The sequence below is a fragment of the Apteryx mantelli genome, chromosome 5, assembly GCF_036417845.1.
Source record: "Apteryx mantelli isolate bAptMan1 chromosome 5, bAptMan1.hap1, whole genome shotgun sequence".
Taxonomy (NCBI): Eukaryota; Metazoa; Chordata; class Aves; order Apterygiformes; family Apterygidae; genus Apteryx; species Apteryx mantelli.
The window spans coordinates 25,092,096-25,118,763 of NC_089982.1; the positions used below are offsets into that span (position 1 = coordinate 25,092,096).

General features: G+C 35.5%; 1 protein-coding gene across 10 annotated transcripts in view; it reads right to left on the bottom strand.

Moving 5' to 3' along the window:
• PRDM5 (PR/SET domain 5) overlaps window positions 1-26,668 on the bottom strand; it is a 96,980-nt gene that overhangs the window by 13,683 nt on the left and 56,629 nt on the right. For 5 of the 10 annotated variants that reach the window (XM_067297664.1, XM_067297662.1, XM_067297663.1 and 2 more), the window contains 3 exons: window positions 25,154-25,314; window positions 21,069-21,162; window positions 6,379-6,464 (listed from right to left, as the gene is read on the bottom strand). In XM_067297664.1, the coding sequence (XP_067153765.1) occupies window positions 6,379-6,464; window positions 21,069-21,162; window positions 25,154-25,314 (341 nt within the window). Of the gene's footprint in view, window positions 1-747; window positions 868-6,378; window positions 6,465-21,068; window positions 21,163-25,153; window positions 25,315-26,668 lie in introns of all 10 variants that reach the window. The other 5 variants (XR_010884363.1, XR_010884366.1, XR_010884364.1 and 2 more) reach the window with 2 other exon arrangements.

Sequence of the window (26,668 nt, forward strand, 5' to 3'; positions counted from 1 at the left end):
ATGTTTTTTCGAGATATCTACAAGAATGGCCCATGAGAAAGGGTGCTATGGAAATGTTTTTTTCCACATTGATAGGCTTAATTGATTCAAAAATACTTTCTGGATTTATACTCTATTCTTTGAATAATTATGTTGCAGCAGGCATGCAAGAATAAACTTCAAAATAAAATGTAAGCGCAGGAAAGAATAAAGAAAGGAAAAAAATACAACACATTGTATTTTCCCATTACATAGTAATACATAGTGCTAAATCTTAAAATATTCAACTCTTAGAGATGATGCAGCAGAATATAGGTCCTTTGATATTTTATAATGAATTCTGTGTGCTATCTTAAATGTGTATTAAACTAAATTCTGAACCTCCTGTGAGCCAGGTATTCCAAATTCGAGATTCTCAATGACCCAATCCTTGATTGCAGGAACTGGTATAGTCACAGAGTGCTGGATTCATTGAACGAAAGCATTGCAAATGCTTCGCATTATCATTACATTACACAGATTTCTTATGTGGGGAAAAATGGGATATTATTTCAGTTTTCTAAGCAGCTATCCACAAGCATATGAAATGAAAAAGAAGTTACATTTCTTGTGCTAGGGAAGCCAGGAGATGCTGTTAATTAAGGACACCTGTCAGCTTTTGAGGTTCTATTTTTCTACCAAACCTTAAACACAAGTGAAAACTAACTCTATTTAGCATTATTTTTCAGCACAGCATGTATTAGAATACTGTCTTTTTCCTGATTTTACCTGACAGCTATAAACTGCCCTTTTAAGGAGAGCTGTGCACAGTCTGTCCTTTTCAGATGCTTGAAAGGGAAGAAAATCCTACTTAGGGATCTTGGATTCCAGGTGCTTCTTAAGTAAACTCTGAAAGGATATCAATAAAGGCAAGAGATAACAACATGGCGAAGCAACAAATCAGTCAGAATACCAAATATTACAGTTCATCATAATTTCAAGACTGAAAATTGCACAGTTTTCAAGAAGCTTCCATGCTTGTCTTACATTTGGCTAGTTTTGACCGGGAAGGAACCTGGATGGGCTGCGTTAGAACCAAAGGCAAGCTGAAACAGCACTAGAAACGGAAGGCCATCAAACCTTGATCCCTATCACAAACATCTTCAAGACCAGGAGCTTTCCTAAAAGCATCATTTCCACCTCTTTACATGTCACAATAGCCACAAACTGCCTCAGTACACATAGCAGACTCAAGATCTTGTGATCAAAGACCAGAAGCTCCCAAATGGCAATATATCTCCCAGCAAGAGAGTGGGAGTAATCAGGGCTTAGCCAAACTCTTGATCCCCTGCAAGCAGAAAGATGTCTTGATGATCCTTGGAAGTGGACAACTGGACAATATCCTACCATGACTCCCTTCTACAGAAGATGGAAGAGTCATTAACAATCTGGCATTTGGGGATTCTTCTTCTTGACTACAATGCTGGCAAACAGTTTAACCCTGGACATGTGGAATAAGACACAGTCAGGTCCAAAGAAGTCCACCTAATTTCCAGGACTGCTGGAAATAACAGTGGTAGCACACTCTAACAAACACCCTATTTCTAGTAGTGATTAGTATCAGAGGAATTTGACAAAAAAAGGAAAAAACAATACCCAATTTCCAGGAGATTCTGCTTGGCTCCTAAAAGTTGTTAGTACCTTCTCTGAATCATGAGATTAACTAATTCAGTAAAAAGTAAGGCTGGTGTAGCAATCACATGATAGGCAATACCCTTTCAATATTTTGTCCTGAAAAAACAGCAAATCAAACACCTGAAGAGAGAAATTGCTAGTCTGACTTTCTAGCTTTTCTTGTTCTTAGAACCAAGAGAAATATACCCTGGCAAATGCACTACACTTTTATTACCCAGTCTTTATTTTAGTCTTTGTTTAAATGGCCTAGGATCACAAAACAAGCTATAGTGAATTAGTATCACACTTAAGAGTTTCAAGTTATTCCTGCACAGGTATAATCTTTCTTCACTGGAAAAGTTCTTGCATAGTACAGTTAGCATACATTTACATTAGTCTTTTCATTCAGATTAGGAGCGCACTTTTGAAGCAAATCTCCCAAAATGTCCCCTTTTACTGTGCTTCAGCACACCTTTCAAAAACATTTTGGACTGCACAATGTGGATTCCTTTCCGACAAAATTAAACCAGAAGGTGTGTTCCAGGGAGCACTATTGTGCATTCAGTCTATAGGACCAGGCTACAGGTAATCTGCAGTAAAATCCTTGAAACACATACAGTATGAACATCGGATCCTCAGCACCAACTGTTTCACTCTACATATACTCCTACATAATGTATTGCATTACTTGTTAACATAGACATAGCCACAGGTTTCCAGAATGAAGCATCAGACCATGACTACCCTGAGCACCAGAGAGGTACTACAATGTGACTGGGTGCACTCTCTGCAAAATAAGACTTACACATGAATAGATCAGAATTTTCGCCTCAGCTGCTATTTCTCTTGGTTGAAGATCTAACTGCTCAAAGTGAGCAATACAGGTAATCAGAATTACCTACATGTATGTGAGGCTACCAACCTTTTAAGGTAAACCGCTTTAATCTCCTTAAGCCTTGATGACCTCTACAAAACTAGAGTAAGGGGAGAACCTGAACAAATGAGCAAGACTCCTGCTGAATCCTACCCCTCCCCTGTAACAGCGTCCTCCAGTCGGTAGCATACGCCTGCTTGAGAAGAATGAAACAGAAGTTAGGAGGAAAAAGAGTGAATACTTCAGACAATGACTACAGACCTGCCTGTTCCTAAACTACATGGCAGTAATTGTCAAAAGTTCTGCATCTCAGACAGTGGCAGAATTTGAACATTGTTACTGTCCCTGTGTTCAGAGAACCCTCAAGGCAAGTGGTCTTGATATTACAAAGCTATTTTATAACCGACATTAAGCAGTTTATTGTACTTAAGTCTTTCTTGTTTCCTGTATAATGATTTTCTGGATTTTCTTTACTTTTTTCTCTCTCTACATGCTAAGTTCAAAAATCTCACATAAACAACACCACACATACAAGGATCAATTATTTAAGTTTTTCAGTGTCTCTTAGTGAGATCTTGAATGACGACAGCTACATTCCCGACAAGCATCAAGCTACTATAAATATTAAATGAATATTCATACTTTTGCCAAACACTCAAGTGCTCTTGTAAATAATTTTTTCAATTTTCAGTAGTTTCTTCCCCACTTCTTTTCCTTCTTATTTCCTCCAAATACATCCAAACTCCTTTCACCACTCTGTTCTCTTTTATTTATGTATGAAATACACCACCTTAAATACATATTTATTTCCCTGTATTTGCACTAATATTTAGTCATTAGAACAATTAAACTAGAACTTATTATCCTATGATACTGTATGGACAATTCTCTGCAGAAGAACAGACTCATCATAACCATTCCCTCTGTCTTTAGTATCTGTCGAAGTTCACATTAAGCCTTGCAGATGTTAATAACATTTGTTAATACTGGTTATTTTTTTCTCTTTTTCTCCTATTAAGATACTAATTTTTAGCTATCCAGTTCTAAATACGGTGTTGAAGTGTGCAGAAGAGGGAAATTTGGAAGAAGCAAAATTATTAGCAACAGGCTTAGGTTCTCAAAACACACTAATAATGTTTTGATTCTTATTACTGCAAAGTAAAAAATATTTATTTGGGGATAAATGAATATAAAATGCCACTGACATGTAAATGAGCTTCACCGCGAAGCTTTGGAATGAAGAGTAGCACATAAACAGCATGAGAGCAAAAAGAATCAAAACCCCAAGCCAAGATCTCAAAATCATGTTGTACCTGCGTATTTTATTCATCTACCACAACTGTAAAGATTTCCAGTGACCTGCTTAACATACTCTCACACAGGAGAGAAAAAAAAAAAAAGTGAAATATGACCTGCTCATATCTAGATGATCACAGCACCTCAAGTACATGGAAAGCCTCATAATCACCTCTGGTGTGAACTAAGTTGTGTAGAAAATACCTCTTTTTTTTTTTTTGTAAGGATGATATTTTGACTAAAGACTACAATAGCACATTATCTGAGACAATTTATATCAAATTTTATCATGTTCTTATCACTACAGAATGTCTCTCTAATTATAATGCTTAAATATATTAACAAGAAATCGTCATTCTGTAAAATGCAGTTTCCTAACTCTTCCCTTTGCTATTGGCTGAATAACAAATCTGTTTGATTGAAGTGTTGTCCTGTCATTCATAACAAGTGTTTGAATGATTTTCTTTTTCATCCCATTCTCACACCAGTATAAGTCTTCAGTTTTTCCTTCTTTCAGCTCAACTTTATAAAAGCATTTTAGAGCCAGCTGGCAAATTTCAAAGATACTGTTTTCTGTGTTTACATATAACAGTGACAAAATGGAATAACATATGGGAATACATGTAAGCAGCAAGTTACATAAAAGAGATAGTAGCAAGCTGCCCGACAACAACAGTAAAAGAGCAAATTCTCTGCTAAGGTGTGCAGTTATGTTTCAGTGCATAGCTGAGAGCAAGAAACATAGCAAGACACTCCGCTAAAGAGCAACTCTTAAGTACTCTCTATTCATTGCAATTAAAATCTCTACTTTGAAATGACTTTAAGCACTCATAGATATGTTTGCCATCTAAAAAATAATTATCTGCACTATGTGGGTAATCAAGACTGACATATACACCTTCATTCTCAAGAAAAAAAACGTACAACCTTCTTCCACTGAAGTGTTGCATTTTGTAAGACTGTAGGATTTGCAGTCCTCCACTAAGTAAAGGCTATCAGTTAATTTGCTGCTGTTAAGCAATGAAGATAATGTTTGTAAAGTTCTCTAACCTCACTTACGAACATGCATTTTGGAACAAATTGTCACCTGGTGAAAAGCACTATAGTCAACAGAGATACATAAGCACAGGCACTGAAGGCCTGTTCTTACTGTTTTTCTCTCATTTTATCTACGGAGGATTTTTTGTACACTTATATTTTATGACAAATCCAGAAAAAATTAAACTTTACATTATTACAGACAGAGCTGATCCTCACTGATCACTCCTCCCACTCACAGCCATGTAGAACATATATGGTCATGAAATTTTTCCTGATGCAGCAACAGTAATGTGGGGCTACAGTAATAAAACAAAAGATTTTTTAGCACTTCTCGAAGTGATTTAACAGCTGGAAAGAGGGAGAAATAGCTAACATCATGGAACTAGCCATCTCCCAGTGAACCACCAGGAAGCATTACACAAACTACCAATTACTTCCAAACTAAAGTTTGGGGTATGATAGGTAACACTTTATCTATGACCCCCATAATACCCTGAAGACCTGGGTAGAATGGAAGAAACTTAAAGAACAGCTTTGAACTAAGTTTTTAATCTTTACTCAGTCAGCAGTAAGCTATTTCATGTGCATATTAGCATATGGAGACCACTAACTTCAATTCCACTTTCCCTATATCCTAACGGATAGGGAACATGATGGTGTGGCCTAAAGGCTGCCTTAACTTCTTCAAGCAGTTAAGAGCCCCCAAGGGATTACTGGTAGAGGCTATAATTTGCTTCTAACTTTTTCTTTTTTCCCCGATGGGGTGAATGGGGAAGCCAGAGGCAGGTAGGATAAAGAATGCTAGACTGGCTTTACTTTAGCTGGAGATTTCCCTTTACTAAGGGAATTCACAGCTGGCTGTTTAAAGGCAGCTTTCTGTCTCCTTGCTAGAAAGGAACAAGCAATAGTGGAGTAAGGCTGAGATCTCGCCTTTGTCCTCTAGTAAATGTACATACATGACAAGCCTTTTATTCTAAAATAAAGAACCTCTGTGATAACTGAGACTTGAAGTTCAAGAATCATCTTGGAGACATCTAAAACTTGCCTTTTATTTTGCCGTCACTTAATTCACCAAGTTGTTTTACAGCTTAATATTTGTCATCAGTTAATAAAGTACAGCCTCTACAAAAGCTCATGGTGACTGGATTTTAAGGAAACAGTAAAAAGCAAATCACTGGATATTCAGGTTTCAACAGTGAAGCCTTTATAGAATTGTTTTCTCACTGGAAGTTGCACACATTACTTATATCTATAGATAAACTTAGATTACAGGAAGAAATTAGTACTATTATTATTATTTTAACCTATAAGAAACTGAATAAATTAAAAATAGAAGGTCAGTAAGGGAGTCACAATTAGAATTTAACAGTTAATACCTAAAGTCTTTGCCTCTTGTTTTGAGGAGTATAACATATCTTGGTTGATGTAGCCTAATCTCTATATAAACAGCAGTTGTTTATTTTTCCCCACACACAATTCATAGACAAGTAACCATAAAAGCAAATAAACTACACTTACCCTTATGTAGGACTTACCCTTGTGTGAGTGCGAATATGCATCTTTAATCCATCATTCTTGCTGAAAGCTTTGTCACAGTAAGGACATTGGTAAGGACGCTCACCTGAAAGCAAGAAAAGTATCAGAATCTACTAATGCAGCCTTAGTACACGAAGGCCTCGCAGCATGTTATCTGTCAAACTGAGGTATATCTTTCTGACCTTGTCTTTATGCTCAGTTCAAATAAAAAGAAAGATCTGAGCACTAGTAAAATTACACAAAAATTCATGGCTGGATCAAAATATTACTCTTAGCTACTTGATTTTGTCCTAGCAAGGTATGAATACACACAGAGAGACATTAAAAAATACACTAACCTTTCCCTCCCACCCACAAACCACATTCTGTAGTGGCTTGCACATAGTCACTTTTATGGTTAGGCATTAACTGCTCCCAAATATTTCTCTTAATTCACATCTGGTCATTATTAGAGCCCTCTGGGTATCCAGAATCCAATTTAAACATAAAATACACTCTTTTTTAACGTTGTGTCTGACCTAAGTGTGTTAAAAGCTAGTTAATATCTTTCTATGAAAGTTTCAGCAACTTTTGTGTCATAATTTATGATTGAAATGAAAGCAGAAGGCTCCCAGCATCTCCCTTGCAGCATCTCATATCTTAAAGTTAGTTTAATGCTCCATTAAACTGGTGTCATTTAGCATTGATTTTGCTGATCTAACCAAACCCACATTAGTGTAATGGGAATACTGAGCCACGCACAACCATACAATGAAGAGTTTCTGAGCTAGTTCCATAATTTGTTAAAAGTTTTAAAGCTTTATAATTCCCCAAGGGCATTTTACTTTTGAACTTTTTAGGCAGTGTACCGGAATCTGACTCTAGTATCTACTCTTCCTGTATACAGAGCTTCAAGAACAAATATCAGATTGTTTCTATTTCAAAAACACAGTTCAACAAGTTAACATATAATAACTATTTTCCATGAACAAAATGGAATCTGTTCTACACAATCATATTGCTGAAGGGGTAACAAACCTTTATTTGAAAGTACAAGTTAAACAAAGCCCCTTCTACCAGTCAATGCTCAGAGTTCTGCCCATGAAAGAATCCTTGCATATATAGAGATATTTAGCATACTCTAAATGTCAGACAAACACTAATTAACACTGAAATTCAATCCCGGAAAATAGGTAAGCCAGTAAGATAATCTACATTTTACAGCTACGAAAACTTAAGACCTCTTTCACTGATAAGCCAAAGATCAGAGTGCAAGAGCGTCGCACTAACAGAGATCAGCATTTAAAGCTTCATGGTCCCTAATAACATGGACATTCATCTTGACTTGGAGAAAGGAAGCCTCATCCCTCTTCTCAGCTTTTCTTCAAATGAGGTGTTCCCTCCATGATTGCTCAGTGAACAGATACTGGATGTTTTGTTTCTTGGGAACAAAATGTCAAAGAATTGCAAAAAGTGGAGACTGCCTACAGAAACACTTCTTCAGAAGGACCCAACGTGAATTAAGTACAGCTGATACACTGGTAGTCACTGTCATACATAAAACTTCCATACAGTCACAGAGCATGCAGAGATTTGAGGGCAGTTGTCATTAGAGGATTACTCAAGCAGGGGATAAAAAACATTTTTTTTAGCAGAAGATTCTGCTCTTTTATTATTTAGATAAATCTGTTAATGACAGCAGCAAAAAAACTGCATAGTGAAGTACTTGTGAAATATGAATTTTTCCCTCTTGTACCCTGCCATCTCTCAGTAAGCAAAATTGTGTGAATTTGGCTTTTTTTGGACAATGACAATGATTACTGTGTCATAGTTGTGTTTTCAATGAGCCGCTTCACATCTGTTTGAAATGTGACATTATCTCTCATAACCCTTGCTGTCTTTAAACCATGCCTGCATCCTTCAAATACTCCAACAGTTGTCAGTGCTCAAACATTTAATTAATTCAGCTGACATTTTTATGTTTTAGGGCTTTTGAATGCAGAAAGCAAAGTTTTCAGTAGCTTGTAAGCAGATGAATGTTGACAAGTAGAGGTTGTACCCCCTTCTCCTCTTCTCTCTCCCCCCATCCCCAAATCTCTTTAAAGACAAAGTCTTCTGCGTTCAAGTGAAGGTTTTGAGTCTGTCTGAAATCTATTAACAATGTCCTTCAGAAATTAATCATGGAGATTATGATACTTGATGAATAAGGCCTCAACAGGTTTTGGCAGGTGCCAGTAGAGGGCAACACTATGACTTCAGATCAATATGTTATACCTGACCAAGACTGGCTTTGAGTAGCTATTTTGTACCACAGATTTGCAAAATTTTCCATTGTTCCAGAATTCTGGTTTACAATGTAACATAGGCTGTGAGCTCTGAGCTGACATTGATACCTGGTAACTTTGTATTTTTCTAAATTATACAACCAACTTCTCATGCCCTTGTGTTATTAGTAATTGTCAGTAAAACAACTTAAGGATGATCCCAAATAATTTCACTCTTGCTCTTATTTTTGGTTATTCTCTTTCAGCTAAACTTGTAGCCTGTAGTTTCCATGCCCAAAATATATGTAAGTGCCCTTGCACTTACATAAGCAAGTGCTTCTTTTGTGCTGTGAATCTTTTTTAAACGTATAACTTATCTTTCACCTCAAAGAGTTTTAGGGTTTTGCAAGATTAACTGTGGGCCATATAAGACAAATGTGTGCTTGCAACAGCCAAGTTCCTAGGATAAATTTCTTAGCCTCTTTGTAACCAGTCCAAAGATGAATTTGCGTCACTGTGTATGAAATATATGGATATTTATACACTTTCTTTGAATAAAAAATTATTTGTATTTTAAGATGAGCAAGAGTGAGACTCTCCTCATTTGACCTCAGCCATTTAAAAATAAGATGTCTGGTCTAAACTAGTTGTTCTGAATCTCACTGAAATCAAGGATGAAAGAAAGTTAGGATGAATTGCTCTCTGGAAAGGGCCTAACTTATTTGCCTGTCATAGAATGGAATGAACTGTCTTCCGTCAATGTCTCTTTTTCTCTATTTATTGTAGAAGGAGACTAGGCATCTAGTTCAGATTAGATGCCTAAACTTTTGGACAGCAAATTTTGACAAGATTAATACTATCCTACATGCTAACTTCTGTATCGCTGGTCAAAATTAATTTCTATTCTTGCTTTGGGCTAAACTAAGCAAACATTATTCATGCTACTAGTCAGCTGCTCATAAGAAGGACCCCAATTATAGATTGTTCAGTGAGACTACTTGGGAAGTAGGTGTTCCCCAATGGGAGTCTAACACAGTCTATCTCACTCTTAGTCCTACAAGATAAACATGAGCAGCAGTCCCTTTCTCTAATACTGCAATACGTAAACGGCATAAAACGACAAGAGAGAAAAACACAGACAGATTTGAAATAATGAATGTGAAATATATTCTTCCCACACATTTTCCATGGTTTGCTAAAGAGCAAAGTTTCATACAGGACTACTGCAATAGTCTAAAAATGAGAGGCTTTTGTACTATAAAGAAGAAGTGTCACTAAGAAAAACGGGAGAGCAAGTGCAATGTGATAAAAATTCTTAGGAAGGTAACATCACCCATCAGTGGTTTCACGTTTGTCTGCAATCAAGCAAAGACCATCAAAAATCAATTGTAAGCACTGGAATTCTAAACCAAGCTTCAGCTCAATTCACGCACAATATATACTCAGAGATTTCCAGATCTTCTCTGATCAGGAAAAGAATTGATCTGCTATGTTTGTGGAGAAGATTAAAAATAAGAATGACTAAGATGAGGAAATGACAGGGTGTTGCATTCTCTGATGACTGCTCAGGTCATGTATTTCTACCTATTTCTCTTGTCCCCACAAAAAGGAATTACTAAGCATCAAAAAAGAAAGCAAGCTATTTGCCCTATGACAAACTCAAATTTCTTCTAGATTTACTGATGGTCTCTATGCCTGATAACGTCATACTAAAGGAGGGAAGGCCTTGGGTAGACTCATTGATGCAAACAGGTACTGATTAACAGTTATGCTATTTGTACTCTGCACTTTCTGTTTGTTTGTTTGAAAGCAATAATAAATCCTTACCTGGGATATCATATTAAAGGGAATCAACTTATGGTCTTCTGAATATAATACCTTTTCTACTTCAGTCAATGGTAGGCTAAGTTTTCAAAAATGGTGTTATTTCACAAAGCAGTATTTTTTTAAATTTTGATTTATAACAAAGAAATATGGATACAGAGTGGGGGGTGAGGGGGAGAATCTTTTAACCTCCAAATACACTCCCAAGCCTTAATCCTGACACTTCACATTTGAAAAATATCTGAAAAAAGGTCTGACCTTCTTTGTTATTGCTTGCAACTCTGCCAGTAAACCACAGCTGAACAACAGGAACTGCACTCCTCGCTATGAACATTTCACCAGGCTTCCTACTTTAGTACAGTATCAACATCCAGTAGGCACATTAAGCACATCTTAATTTGACAGTCTGTCCAGTCAACACACCCAGAAGTAGTGTTGTGAATGCACCAAAAATAAGAACAATTTCTATCGTTAAAAATAGCAAAACATTCAAGTAACACAGTAGTAATAAATGCTATGATTATCCCCCAGTTACATCTGACTGTCACATCCCTGCTGTCCAAGAACAAATTGCTCAACACATTAATGGTCTTTCTGCACAAATATCTGCAAATAAGTAATCCTTAAATAAATTGCAGTGGATTTAATATAATTCAAAGTCTAGACATTCTACTTACAGATTTGATATGAATAAAAACAAAGCTTTTAACATAATAAAAATAAATTTAACCCTAATACAAGGATTAAAGCAATTCCATGATTGAAAACTATATGGGAACTTGATCTGAAAAGTAAGATGTCATGATAGAACTGATATTTCTTTTTTCAAGTGTTTACATATCTAGCTTGAGATTGTTCACAATACTTACTGGACCTTAATATAGCATAAAAAGTTAAATTTAAACACCAGATTCTTCCATTCCAGTTCAACTCAAAAAAACCCAACTTCCTCCAAGACACTTGCAATCAAAGGTGCAATAAGGCAATATTTACAGGGAGTTTGACATCTAGATTTCCCAAACTCCGATATCTCTGGGAGCAAAACAATTAAGAAACAAAATCAAATACTCATTATTAATTGCTCAAGATCTCCACTGCTATAGTCAGACATCTAAGAAAGAGGTGGAGACACAATAGTTCAAATTACTCATATGCGTTGCTATTTCCAAGATGTATTTTGCATTTCCTGTAGTCAATGACAGTTCTCAGTAGCTATTTAGCCACACACACACACACACACAAAAAAAAAAAAAAATCACAAAATCAGGTGGAAACCTGATATAAACACCAATCACCAATGTGATTACTTTTTTACCAATTTACCAATGTCATTACTTTGGAACAATGACCTCAAGTAAGATCAATGAAATACATACTTTACAGGTCATTAATACATTCCCATCAAATGAGACTAGGTGATTGCATTTTATGAACATGTAACAGAAAAGTCCTAACCTGAAGAGACTGCAAGAAGAGTCTGAAGAGAGCAACAGAAAGGGAAGCGGGCACAGAGAGGAGAGTCAAAAGCATGCAAAAGTATGAATCTGACGAACTATTACATTCAGCATAGGAAGCAGTCTCACAGAACTCTTTCAAACTATATATTGGCATTATTTCTACTTCATTCTGTTAAATTTGGAGTTAAATTTACCATCTCCATTTCCATGTGTCTTCCATTGTCACAGGTATGAAATTCTCAGTTGTGTATGTTAGCATTCATTTATGAATTATACAGCTTTCTGCATCTTTGTTGGAACTAAACTGATGTATTAAAGAATAAAGAATTTGAACTATACAGTGAAACTATCTTTTTTTTTTAATTTGTCTGTCTCAAGTGCTGGGTCATTTGGGGATTTAGCACAACAGGTCTAGGTCAACACTCACTGATATCAAAAAGACTTATCACAAACTGCACTGAACATCAGATCATGAAAAGGAATTATTTTCTTTCGTTTTAAGAAATTAATGGATAATTATGGCATTGTGGTCCCTGAAAATCTTCTACAGACCATTTGGCATCTTAGAAGATGATTTATAAATAAAAAAACCTGAATACATTTTTTTTAAGTCAATTTTCAGAAGGTTATGCTAAAGTACAACCCTGTTTAAACATCTAACCTGAGAGCATCCCAATATTGGTTCGAGGGGGAGAGTTGAAGAAGGGGAAATCCACCACCACAAACTCTGGTGAAAGGAAGACAGTTCTCCTGGGGAGGAATTTGGAAGCAAAAGGGCCATCTGGATCACACATGCAACACTCCATACCAGGTGATCAACAAGGCAGGGAAAGGGAACTGCAAGAGCCCTTTTTAGTCAGAGATAATCTGGGGTGATGACAGCACTCAACAGCAAGTAAGGATGGGCAAAAGGTTAACGGATAGGACAAAATTATAATCTGTGACATATGCTTTAGAACGTTATCTGTTCATATAGAGCATTTGACAACTTTACACATTTATCTTCTGCTGCTGTTGCTCCATATATGGAGCTCCCATCAAAGTAAAAAGAAAGTTTGTGCCCTTTACCATATAGAGATTCAGTTAGTGTGTTATACAAATATTTGCACAGCATCAAAGAAACACAAGTAAAATAAGATAGGCAGAACTGAATTTCTTCCAAATGAAATGAACTTCATAAGGAATTGAAATGAAGTTAAATAGGAATTTAAGGAGTCAGATGACTTCAACAGAACGTAAATTGGAAAATGCTAAAAAATGGATTATTGAGTAAAGATTAAATATTTACATTAAAAAAAAAATTTGGTAAATTACACCACCTGTGTGCTGTACAGCATGTCAAATAGACTTAGAGGAGACAGACATTTCTCTTCTTCAGAATTAGAAATTTTCTCCCTTGTGGAAGTGTCAGGTTTTTAGATACAGAGTAACATTTTCAAAAGTGTTTAGTATCGTAGGTCTCTTAAGCACTTTTATAATTTTAACGAGGGATTCTAGTAAGGGTAAATCATGGGACAGTGATCAAGAAGTCTGGCCAACTGCAGCAGCAAAATGCTCTCTGTCCAAGCCCCACCATTAATCTGGACTAGACAATAAACAGAGCGTTCTGCCCTGCACACAGCTCCAGCCTGCGTGCCTCATTTTCAACCATTAAAGTTACCACTCCAAATTTAGCAGTTTAGAAGGCACAGAAGTACCCACACAGGAATAGCTCCCTCAAGGCAAGAACTAAATAATGTCATGACTTGAAAGATAAAATACTTCTGGACTTCAGCTAAGACAAGATCCAGAAACACCAAATACACACGTAATTATATACTCCTAGTCAGCCAAATAAAGAAGTGAGATTCCTTGACTGGTCTGAGGAGAGTGGTCCTGCACAGGCTGTAACTGTTGCATGAGAGAAACGGAGGAACAGTACTCAGGTATGGGCCAGTTAGAGACATTTCTTACGCATTCTTCATTTTAACTGACATTCAAACTGGCAGACTTAAGGCAAGACATTATTTCTGCATTTGTTTTTCTTCACTGATGATTAATAACAGTAAGCCTGTGTATTGTGAATGCTTTCTAACTGAGATACAACACTTGTGTATTTTCCAGACACACGGGAGAACTAGGATTGCTTTTATGTGATTCAACCAAATGCATTTCCCATCCACTCCCAAGGGTCACATTTACCAAGAAAAAAAACTGAGTGCTATTCTTTTCAAAAGAAAAGAAATACAGATTGCTTTCACAAATTTTTTTAACCTCCTTTCTTGTAAGTACTTAGACATGCCTTATTCTTTGAGGCATGGAAGTGAAACTTTCATAGTTCAGAAGGTCTGTTTACCAGGAAGTACCTATCTGGTTTGACCTATAATCAAAATGTTTGTCCCATCTAGCCCATCACAAGCTTCATGATACAATGGTTTTACTTGTCTCTTACTGAAGGAACCATAAAGACTAGCAAGAGTCCTGCAAAATATAAAAGGTTATCTGAATTCTTATAGTGAAGTATGCACTACCATAATTAATTAGTTAGCCTCCCATCAGTTCTATAGTAGTATTAAAAATTTTAGTCACAAATAAAAACCCCACATGCTAACTTTAAAGAACAAAAAGGTTGATTCTTTGCATCTATCGGTGGAATGAAATGATTTTGTTTCCCCATGAAAGGAGCATTAAAACCTGCTACTTCAGTGAACCCAATGCTGAAACAAATCTTTTAAGCTATATACATTAATCAGTCAGTTAAGTGGTATAATTAATTTGATCTAAAGACGTCACCAGCATTCAAATAATCTATCCCTTATAAGAACATTTCTTCGTCATTCATGGAAGCAGACAACAAGAAGCTGACAGCTGCATGAAACTTCACAGGTACTTTTAAAGATTTAACTGTTGTCTCAAGATAAATAGGACAATGATATATAAACTGAAAGGTTTAGAAACGCAGAATCCTTACCTTTGAGGCCTTCTGCAAGCTTTTTTTTTTTTTTAGTTCAGTAGATAAAAGAGAGAGATTGTCTATAAGTTATTGAATAGAAAGAACTTATCTGTAGACATTAGCAAGCTGTTCATTGACTAGATACAGACACACTTTTGCACATACTTCATTGTGCTATGAGAGGAAGCTCCTTCAAGATTCCCTTTTATCTTTTTTTTTTTTTAAGTAGGAGAATATAAATAACTTGCAATGCAATTTGCCAGAAGATTTGCTAGACTGAGGAGCCCTGGATGTACATCTTTTCTTATGTGTACCAATGCACAGCTGCCTGTTAAGCTATTAAAATTTTGGAGACATATTTTTATACAGCAATAAACAGGAGTTACACTGTATATCAAGTCATGACTTTCTTCAACTATTTTAGTCTTTTATATTTATAGAGATGACAGAACTACTGTTAATACTCAAAGATTTTGATTATAACTCCACAATTAATATGTGGTTATTCAGAAGTTTTGACATGAGAATGATAAATTTGGATCTTAATTTTTACACAGCTGGGCTTTAAATATACATAAATTCCAAGTTCATCAAATCTTAGAAATGTAACCAAAATGGCAAAGTTCAGGCTATAATATTAGGTAGGAAGAGAAACATCTCAAGAAGGCAATCATCACCTAAAGCTATGTGGGATGAATATGGCAAAATGTTTTCACAAGCATATCAAAAAATATTTAATTGTGGAAGTGGAAACTGTGGGAAAAAGTAAGCTTAACTATATTGACATAAAGGATATAGAAGTCAAAGGTTTGAAGGCTTTTTACTATTTTAATGCAATTTCTTAGTATTTCCTTTTATTCATGTATATGGAAGTGAATTTAAAAAGAACTTTCTCAACTTTTTCTTAAAAAATAAGGATTTTTTTTCCACATAGCAGAGAGTATAATATGAAAGAACACCACATTAGGTCATAGCTTAACTAAAAAGGACATTAAATAAAAACATCAATATTTTTGGAAAATATTTAAGACAGATGTAAAGTCATAGTCATCTTATTGGCTTTGTATCAGGACCTTAACTAAGTGTGGTGGAAAAAGCAAAATAAGGTTATGCTTTCTTGTGTTTTAACCTATTTTTGTATGTATAAGCATTTTCTGAAAGACTTCTGTGATCATCAGTTGTCCCTCACTGGTTCCTAAACTATGTAATAGAGTGGGTAAAAGATGGCACAGAAAGGACAGAATTAGTCAAAACAGACTCAATTCTCTTACTCAAAAAAATGAACCTACAAATACAAACTACCTCACATCAACTTCCATTGTTCTACAACTTGATGTGCTCTATGCCAAAGACAGAAGGCATTTAGATATAACTAATTAGGAAAGTAACAATACAAGTATCAGACAGATAAAATGCACTGTTAATATATATTACATAGACACACACAAATACATATACAAACACACACAAGACAGCAATTAACAGATTTAAATACCTATGTATAAGGCAACTGCTAGGAAAGCACAAACCACAGCCAGCAACTGTTAACACTGAAAGTTGCTTGAAACTTTAGGCAAGTAATTAACCTTTTGGCCCACAGTTTTCAAGCCCCCAAAGCAGTCCACAGAATTTCTTTTACAATTTATGAACAAGCCATGGAATTTATATCACCGTCAGAGGATTCTTTTGCTGAATTAACCCCAGCTCCCTCTGACCCTAAGAAGCCATAAACCAACAGGGTACAGCAGAGGGAGAATGTGCTATAGTGTTTCAGCTGACCTACAGAGTGCTGTCTCTGTCATTGCAAGGCTGGAAACCCAGATGATGAATTACAGAACAATATGCTAGGTTCAGATACAAACATCAACGCCTCCCTCTACACATGCACATGCAGACATGTTCGCTCACCCCAAACCAGCTCAGTTTCTGCAAAAGGCCAAGTACTGTTAGGGCTCATTTACAGAGTCTTACTCTGAGATAAAGGAGGGAGGAAAATTGCTTATTGAGGAAGCATGCATACATCTGTGAGCAACAACATTTAAGACCTGGTGCTGTGTATTAAATAACAGCCAGAAGAGCCCATTTACATTGAGTTTCTCTTTTTGTATATGGATTATTAAGCATATCAAAAATACGATTCTAAAGCAGAACAAGAAGGATTTCCAAGAACCTTGGTGACCAGCTTTGTAAATGAAATCAATATATAAAATGATAAAAATTGATACACAAGTCTTATAAAAGAACTCGCTCTGGCTTTATTTTATGAATACAGAACAAAGCCTCTTTTAAGTCCCAAAAGTCTAGCTGAACATGCACACAGAAAATGGGACAACTCAAAAGTCTGAACCAGGACTCAAACCCAATCAGCTGTAACCACTAAGACATGAAGGTCTTTCCAATATTTACACTTATGTGTACCGTTTAGTTGCTCCTAAAGCAGAAGGCTTATTCACAAAGATGAATCACCTCATGAAAACAGGCAGTGGTTGGTTGCTTCACTTCTAGCTCATAAAGAAAAGTGATACTCAGAGGTCTGACCAAAAATAAAGGAGGGCATAGTTTTGAATTGATTAATTCAAAACCACAGCATTTAATGGATACCAAGAGCATGAAGTATTCAACATAGAATCATTTAGAAACCAAACCTCCATCACTGAATAAAATAAGCTTGTCACTCCATTGTTTGATGAGTTGAAGATTTCTCACTGTTCAGAAAATCCCTGAAAAGTTGTCAAGGATTTTCATGATGCAGTGAACTTTATTACTAAAAGCCATCAAATGAACATTCAACTTTTTTTGCAGATGACACAGATTCCCTTCAACAGCTATCCTTATTTTCTGAAATGAAGCAAGCTATCTCTCAGAAAGGGTTGCCTCACTCTGACCCATTGAATACATTAGCAAGGCACAACTTTTCCACATTGAGCAGTAATTTCCTCTGGTGGATTTGTCTGTGTTTATTACGACCGTGAACAACTTGGCTTAGGTCTTTAGTTACAACACAAGTCAAAAACACCTCCTCAGAGTGCAATATAATAATATTTTTCCCCTCCATATTTCATCAGGATAACCAAAAAACGATGAGGAATCATAAGAGAATGACATCGCAACCGACTGTGAAAATGTATTTAAGGTGATTCCCACAGTGAAGGATGTGAATTACAAAACTCTTCATTGAAAATGTGATCAACATCACAATAGTAACTGGACTGGAAGATGAAAGATTTGGACTTTATTTATCACAGGTCATTATAAATGAATTTAGCAAGCCATTATTCCTGAATGATAACTCTCTTTAAAAGGAGCATTTCTAGCTTTTAGATAAAGAGCTTTGAAAGTTTCCTTCCTTTTCTTCTCCAGTGCAACTCTTTCATAAACTGTTTTACAATATATATTCCATTAATTCCAACCTGTATCGTCCCTTTATCTTCTTCATCAGCTTCTCTCACCACATTTAATTCACAAGTGTACTTAAAATCCTGGTTGCCTTTCTACCTCAAATAAGTTCAAAATGCTTAGTTTACTGTTTCTGTTGTAATAATGGCTACAGACTTTGCAAGCCTTTATAGTCAATGCTAGAGGTCTTTAGCGTGCGATTTCATGAAACCCATCTTAGCCTAACTCCTAAATTTCAGAAAATCTGCCTAAGAACACTGAAACAGTAAATGTCACTGGTAGTGGCACATGTGTGAAAAGCATTTTCACTCAGACAGCTGTAACAACTTTTCCCCAAGAGCTATCTGCTCTATCAGCTTGAAAAACGAAGGCCTCTCTACTCTGTACAATGTAATGCCTAAAATCCATAACACACAGAAAGCATACCTCAAGTTTAAGAAAAAGATCTGTGAAATAAGAAAAAACAAAACCACTCCACTAGGAAAGGTAAAGAAGCAGACTCACATGCAACACACACTGCAATGTGAATCCAGAGATTCTAATGAAGAATTAGAGTAACATTCCGATATTCCTTTAGGCATTGGAAAATCTACAAGAAGTCCTAATTTTCATGAAAATCCAGTCTAGTATGTGAAAATACAGGAGAATTTAATGGCAACGTATTTCCTCATTGGATGGCAAAGTGAAGGTAAAGAAATATCCTTAATTAAAATAATAATATAACTTCAAAACCAAAGCTAATACAGTTTAGAAATTGAGATGGTCACATTCATAGAAGTGGACTGATGTGCTGAATGACCAACTAATAATGCTATCTAACTGCTTCCCTTTACTCCTGTCTACCTGATTCTTTGAAGCCAAGCCAAGGTGGGTAAGTGTCTGGTCCTTCTAAAGGACATAGCCCCCAAAGATTCTCCTAATCCTCATTCTACATGCTCTTCTATTTGTGCTCTTCTACACATCTTGTAGAAGTGATAGAAAAGACGACAGGGCAGAAGACTGAAGAGAAAGACACAGCAGGTGAGACTGTGCATGAAGGACTTGGAAAAGAGATGAGAAGGTGAAGTTGTAGAAGAAAGAGCAAGCAGAAAGAAGAGGAATGGACAGAAGAGAACTGCTGCATCGAGATTCTGTATCTTGCCAGCTTTGAACTTCAGTGCCTCTTGTGCCTATGATTATTGTATATAGTAACCATCTGAACAGAATCTCTATATACAGGCTTTTATGTATATATTTTTATACAGCTGCTCTGAGGGAAATATGCTCCAAACATGGAATTTAGCAAAGAACAAGAGCTGAAGACATAAATCAATTTTAGCCTTTTATCCTGACTGCAGGACCACTAAAATTGCTAGTGTCTGTGGCAGTCACATTCAAAATTGTCAAATATATAAAGCTAAAACAACTTTTAATCTTTACAGACTTTAGCTAAACAACGTAGAAAGCCAAATGATTAAAAACACCAATTCTGTCATCTCCCTGCAAACCAAATTTGTTTATGCAAAACTGAATGGAATATCATAGGAAGGCTATTTGTTAATTGATGCTTTGTCTGTCAAAACCAAATCTATACCCTTTTGCATCAGAGGCAAATTATCACAAAGCAGCCTCTTTCAGTTACGTGCCATTTATTTGAAATGAAAACATAAGCTCAGGTAAGTGAAACTGACCCACATGCCTAATTTATTTTCAGTGTGTTTACAGAAGTACATGATAGGGAAACAGTAGTACAATCTGGGTCATAACATAAAATAAGTTAAAAAACTCAGACCCAGGACTATTGCAACAGAAAACTAATTTTGAGTTAAAGTATACTTAAAGTAGAACATTCTAATCCGGGTAAGACACAGGCTGTGATAAAGTCAGAAGTTGCATCAATATGAAATTAGAGTTTCAAGACTTCGCAGAAGCCATACAGATGAATAAAGTCATAGCCAAAGATTCAAACTTATCTTCATTTCACCGACAACTGAAAAGGCCCAGATAAGAGCTTGTGATCTGGGTGGTGTTCTCATTTTTAGAGATTAATAAATAGGATCAGTGTTGCAAAACAGCACCTTATAATTTTGCAAACCCTTTCTCTAGTGGCTTAATAATGTTCAAATACTTCTTAAAAAAGCAAAAGTATCACTGTTAAAGTGGATCATCCCTTTATCTTCTGACAGGGCATCTATCATCTCTTTTTAACATTCTATAGGAATGAGAAATTACATGACCAATGAAGAAGCAGAACCAACGATGTCCTTACAGCAAAATTTTTCCTATGAACAGACAAAACATCAAACATCTTATTTCTGTTTTAACTGATATTTTTAGTTGAGAAATCACTGACACATATCTGTCAGCATACTTTTTTAAATACTTATTTTTATAGCATACTACAGTCAACATATGCACTATAGGGATTCCATCAATGTTTCAAGTCAATAAAGACAATTTCTATCTGCTTCATGTCACAGGAGCCGGTCTTCAGTGGGTAAAAATTGTCATGGCTCCACTGAAATCACTCAACCAAACAGAAACAGTTGGCAGGTTTTAGTTTTATGCAACCAAACACAAACCTAGCTTGATGCTTAGTAAGCAGTAAGTTCTCGTGAGCAAATAGAAGGATAACCTAACAGAATATTAACAAACTATCATTCATATATATTTATAGTTGAGAACAGAACATAGTTTTACACATAAAACACCTGAAAAAGATGGTGTATTAGGCCACTCTACCTTGTAAATTTGTATTTCTGCCTGTAGACAGATGAAGCAACTGTACACATACTTAGAGGTACCTTTCTATATATGCAGAAAAACATCTCTGCTTATCACAATAAATATCACTGTACCTGTATGGCTTCGAATATGAACTCTCAGTGTTCCATTGCTTGCAAACTTCTGTCCGCAATATGGGCAAATTTTCTCCTTTTCTCCTGTGTGAGTCTACATGGGGTGCAGAAAGACAGGAATGAAAGTTTCAGCATAGCTTTAAAGAAATGAAATACAGAACAGATTAACTATACTTGACTTTAGCCATTATTCTCTCCAACAACCGTTATGTATTTTATTCAATCACATCAGACAGAGATGCTAAGTAATTAACCATGGGTGTTCCTTCAATTCATTTCTAAAGTTTCTAAACTAATCTTCTTATTAACTGCGAAATAAACTGGCTTTTGAGCTCATCAGTTTACAGTTTCCTGAACAGTTACTATTACAAATGCCCAATTCATCTTTGTGTGTTTTCATAATTGCAAGAATAAGCCACCTATTTTCCAGTTTGATATCTGTTATAGCAGTTGCTAAACCAGTAAACAACAATTTCATTACCTAATAAAATTAACCTTAATAAATTAGACTATTATTTAAAAGCTTATAATTTTACAATTATAATTATAAATTTACAATTTATAATTTATTTCATTATTAAATGTAGTGGAAAGAGTTTTACACCATCTATTTTAACTTTTCCCATTGTAAAACAGGACCTGAACTGGAGCTTTAAAAGGTCTCTATGGAAATTTGTGCACATGATTTCTGAGACTGTCTCACAGGCATGAAACACAGCCATCCACTCATCTGATGTATGATAGACAGCAATCCTTCAGAGTGCAAATTTTCAGTCATTTCAGTCAATACAAATTGCATAATTGGATCCTGTCTGGTTTGCAATAAGTGCTAGAATCAGATTGCATATGCAGCATTGATAATGAGAAGCATACCAAATATTTGCAATTGTCACTAAGTCTAAATGATACACTGAATTTGTCTTCTGAAATTAAGTCTTTTAAGGCTAGAGTGACTTACTGTTATAAAAAGAATTATTTAAAAATGGAACAAAAACTGAATTTACCCATCCAACCTGTTCAGTCACTAGAAAGGTCACCTTGAAATAAAAGTTACATGTAGGGGTTCTCATCACTTTTCACACAGTACTTTAGACTCCCAATTCTGAAAAGAATTCACTGTGTTTTTAAGTGCATAATTGAAGGTAAGCGCTTACTTAATTTTTTCCCCTGTGAACATGGATACTTGCATTTAGAGGGGATATTAAGGTATACCTCAAATTAGCATACATAAGATTCTCTTCTTAGCGACAGTGATTACATATGAACAGATCGACAGTCACATTCAACAGTATCTAACCTCATAAAAAACTGAATTCGTACAAAAAACTGAATTACATACTGCGTAACTGCAATATATAAGGAAAAGGGAACTTGGTGTGTCTGGCCAGATTAATGTGTTTTTTGATAAAAGCAAAATAAGAACTATCATCTTAACTTATTTTCACTGTATTTGCATTTAACTTCTGTATTTGCCTACCCTAATTGACAAAAAAAAGTTTTACAAGAATATATTGTAATAAAACTATAAACAAATATAAGAAGACTTGAAAACTTTCAATAACTTCAAAGAACAAATTATCTTTCCATACGGAAAAGATGAACTTTCTAATACATTTATGCCAAATAACTAAAATGGGACTTCACTGCCCCCACAACAATTCCTATCTCCTGAATACCCTGAAACTCACTTTTCAGACTGAAGATTTATCAGCCTATTGAATAACTTGCCATTATGTCAGTGACTGCTTTTTTTAAGGTAAATTTTGGATTCTTTCATTCATGTTTGTTAACTTAATTAAAATGGGTAAGAAAAGTAATATTATTAAATGATATGTCCATCTGACAATTTGGGTTTCAAGCTTTCCATATGATTCTTTTTGGATAGGGAAATTTATTCTTATTTTTATGAATGACCTTGAACTGATATAGAATTCTTCATTCCATCATAAAAAAAACTCTTTTAACATGGTACATATTATGATGCAACTGAAGGAAAAATAATTGAGATACCATTTCAATATGGAAAGGACTTGCATAGTTTTCGCTCCCTGAGATTAGAGATGTTAATGTTAAATCCATCTTGATTACGATAGAGTTCTTTAAAAACCACTTATATATTTAACAGCAACACTGGGGGATACCAGACAGACAACTATTAATTTATTCCCAATAACCAAAAAACCCACAGGATTTCCAGGAGAAATACATTACTACTACAAGACTCACAAACATATAGCTAGTCCCAGTCTGACAGCAACACAAAGCAATAGTAATTACAATTAGGAAGGAATGTCAGAGAAAGAATAGGGATAAATGATAAATAGTAGCTGCTTCCCATTAAAATACATATACATGCTTGTATATTGACATTTTTAACTTTGCCTTTATTAATGCCCAATAGTAATTCATGCTAAATATTTAAAAAAGGATTCTGAGGAACAGAAGTTTAAAGATTTATGCAGAGCTTGTCAATAACTCAAAGTAACATTTATAATTTTTGGATCTTAGGATCCATCTTGGCAAGATTCCTCATAAAGAAAGTTAATCTGAAATCAATATATAAGTACTAAAGGCTGGGTCTGTCACTCAAGTGATTAACACAAGTAGACAGAGGTCAAAAGTTTCTGTGCCTGAAAAGCTGCCCATTTTTTTCCAAACAAATCAGTTGGTCTAACAAAAGATATTATCGCTTCCTCCGATTCTTGTTTCCCAAGAAAATAAAGAATCAGAAAAAAATCACCAGTTTATTTTGTGGACCCTTTATTTTTGAGTTCCTTAGACCAACATATCTGGGGCTAAAAGAGAAACATGCTTTAAAATTCCTTATTCTAAAAGTAACAGAAGAGAAGGGAGGAAGTGCGTCCCATAATGTGAAGTTCTCTAACTGTATTGCAGCAAAATTCAATTGATTTCACAGGCCAAAGAATAACTGATGAATCAGACTATTTGAATCTCAGTCATTTTACAGTACATGTAGTGAGGTCTACAAACAAGGTAACCCCATATCATTCTAGTTTGTCTAAGGTAAAGGTGGAATTCTTCCACCAGATCTACCTGGGAGGAAACACCTCTTCGTTACACAGCAATGTCACACAATCACAGGAAACTGTTCTCCAGCTACTGTAATTATTTAGTAACTTAATGCATATTAAACATGAGACAAGCTGCATTTATAACAAACAGAAGACAAAGATAAACAGCAAACACACTAACATACATTTAGTGAATGACTGAGACTTTTAAAGGACCACAGAAGAAACTGAAGCAACTTTTTTCCTAGTTGGTCCCATTGCTTTTTGCGATCTGTAATCATGTGTTAAAAGATCAAGCACACATTAAGGAGACAGCGCTGTCCATTAAACTAGAGAATTCAGTTGTCTGATATCTGCCAATAACTTGATCTAGGCTCCAAAGACGTGTTAGTTCCAACATCTATTAGACATGGTAAGGTTGGAGAGATGTTACAAGACTCTCTTATATTTTATCCTCAATTCCAAATACAGGTTTATATTATAATGCACAGTGCTTACCATAATCACGCACACAAAATATTGTACATAAGTACCACAGTTTGCACTCAGTTATTTTACAGGAATATATGAAGTACATGACCAAAAATACACGCATTATGTTTTTCGACAAACTCTCACATTCTGCATTTGGTGGCAACACCTGAGCTGATTTGTTCCTGATTCAGTTATTTTCCTTGCATTTCTCTCCTAGTAACATCTACTTAAATCTTACCTGTGAGCAGGCTGTTTCTTCTAAAGTTGACCCCAATGCCACTCTGGAGATTGGTATATAGGCATGTGGTAAGGGCAGCGCAGCAAGTCCCATCTGCTACCTGCCTGATGTTGAAGTACTTACACAGGACTTATACATATTTATCCCCTACAAAATCTGGGTGCCATCAATAACCCTGCTATAATATAACTCTGTAATAAGCATTTTAGGATGTTATGTACTATCGCAGTTTTCTAATGAAAAGCCAGAAATACAGAAGCATCCGGGGATTTTATGTTTAGTCACAATCTTACGGACATACAAGGAATGAAAATGAAAATGAAAGAACTGATTCTACTCACTTTCTTATGACTTTTCAGGACAGAGGGTGTCACAAAAGCTTTGTCACAGAGATCACACTTATATTTCTTATGACCATCATGTACAACTTGAATATGAACATTTAATGTGTCCTTTCTTTTGAAGGTAGCATCACAGTGATCACACTTGAAGGTCCTCTCACCTTATAAAAATAAAAATTGAGGTTTAAAGATACCAACTTTTTGTGGCAATCACGTTAATGCTATTTGTTTCAGAAAAATGAACAAATGTGGCAAAAGGAGACAAAGGAAGAGCTGGGTCCTGAGAACAGAAAGAGAAAGAATACCACATCAGGTAAAAAAAAGTCATTAGGGAATTAAGAAAGTGGAACATAGTCATGACAATAAAATAGTCACAAATGTGAGATTAAACTCTACAGCCAAAGATGAAATGGAATTTTAAATGGCTGCCAGTAGAAAGAAGCACATGTTTTTCCAGCACCTAGTCACAAAAAAAAAAAAAGATGAAATAGTTTTCATCCTTTGAAACCTAAGTGATAAGAGGTATCTTCCTCAATTTAAAAGAAGGCTCAAAGCAAGAAATACTGACTTTGAGTAAACTATCTAATTCACTTCAGCAAAGGCAAACTCAGAGGAGGAAGATAAAATTCTAAGTGCTATACCAGTGCTATTGTTCAACCTATGGCAATGTGGTTGAAGGTTATGAAAGAGGCAAGATTAATATTATCAGTTGTTTTAAACTACAACAAAGTATGTAAGGGAAGGGAAGAAACATATTGTGCAAAGCTGCATAAATTTTTTCAGAGGGGAAAAAAAAACAAAGAACAAAAAAGTCAAGACAGATGATCCTGGAGAGAAATCATTACAGTGAACCTTCTCTTCACCACGATCATAAATGCAAAGAGCAGCTCTTCACTTTTAATTGTTAACTACTATATCAAGATTACAAGTTAAACATCTGTAAAATGGTAGTCATTCAGAAATCAAGGATGCTTAAGGTATCTCCAGAACCACACCCAGTATAAACTGGAAATCAGGTGCCCATATCCTAAAATACTTTCCAAACAATTGCATTACAAAGAAGGATCACCAAAATCTAAGGATTATCCTCCACCACTCATTTTTCAGGGCAGAGATCTGATCTATAGTCTCCTGATCCATACGAATAAGATAAAAGTTTCTATAAGTATAGGCTACTTTTTCCAGTAGAAAGGATACACACACAGAGCTAAACTCATGTTCTTGATACAACTCATTGGAGGATAAAACCGTCCTTGTCCTGGTGTTAGTCCAAAGGCCAATATGAATGAAATTGATTTCTGTAAGCTACATATTAAAGCTCATCTGATACTACATATACAGGCACTGAAAAAAAATTTTTATTACATGTTATACATGCAATACATATAAGTGAAGCTTATGGTGCCCACAAAAAAACAATGGTGCCCAAATACACATGAACATTCTCAACCCTATGAAAAAAGAGTTTCTATCTCCTACAAATCAACCTTAAAAACACTTGAAATCTCTCATTTA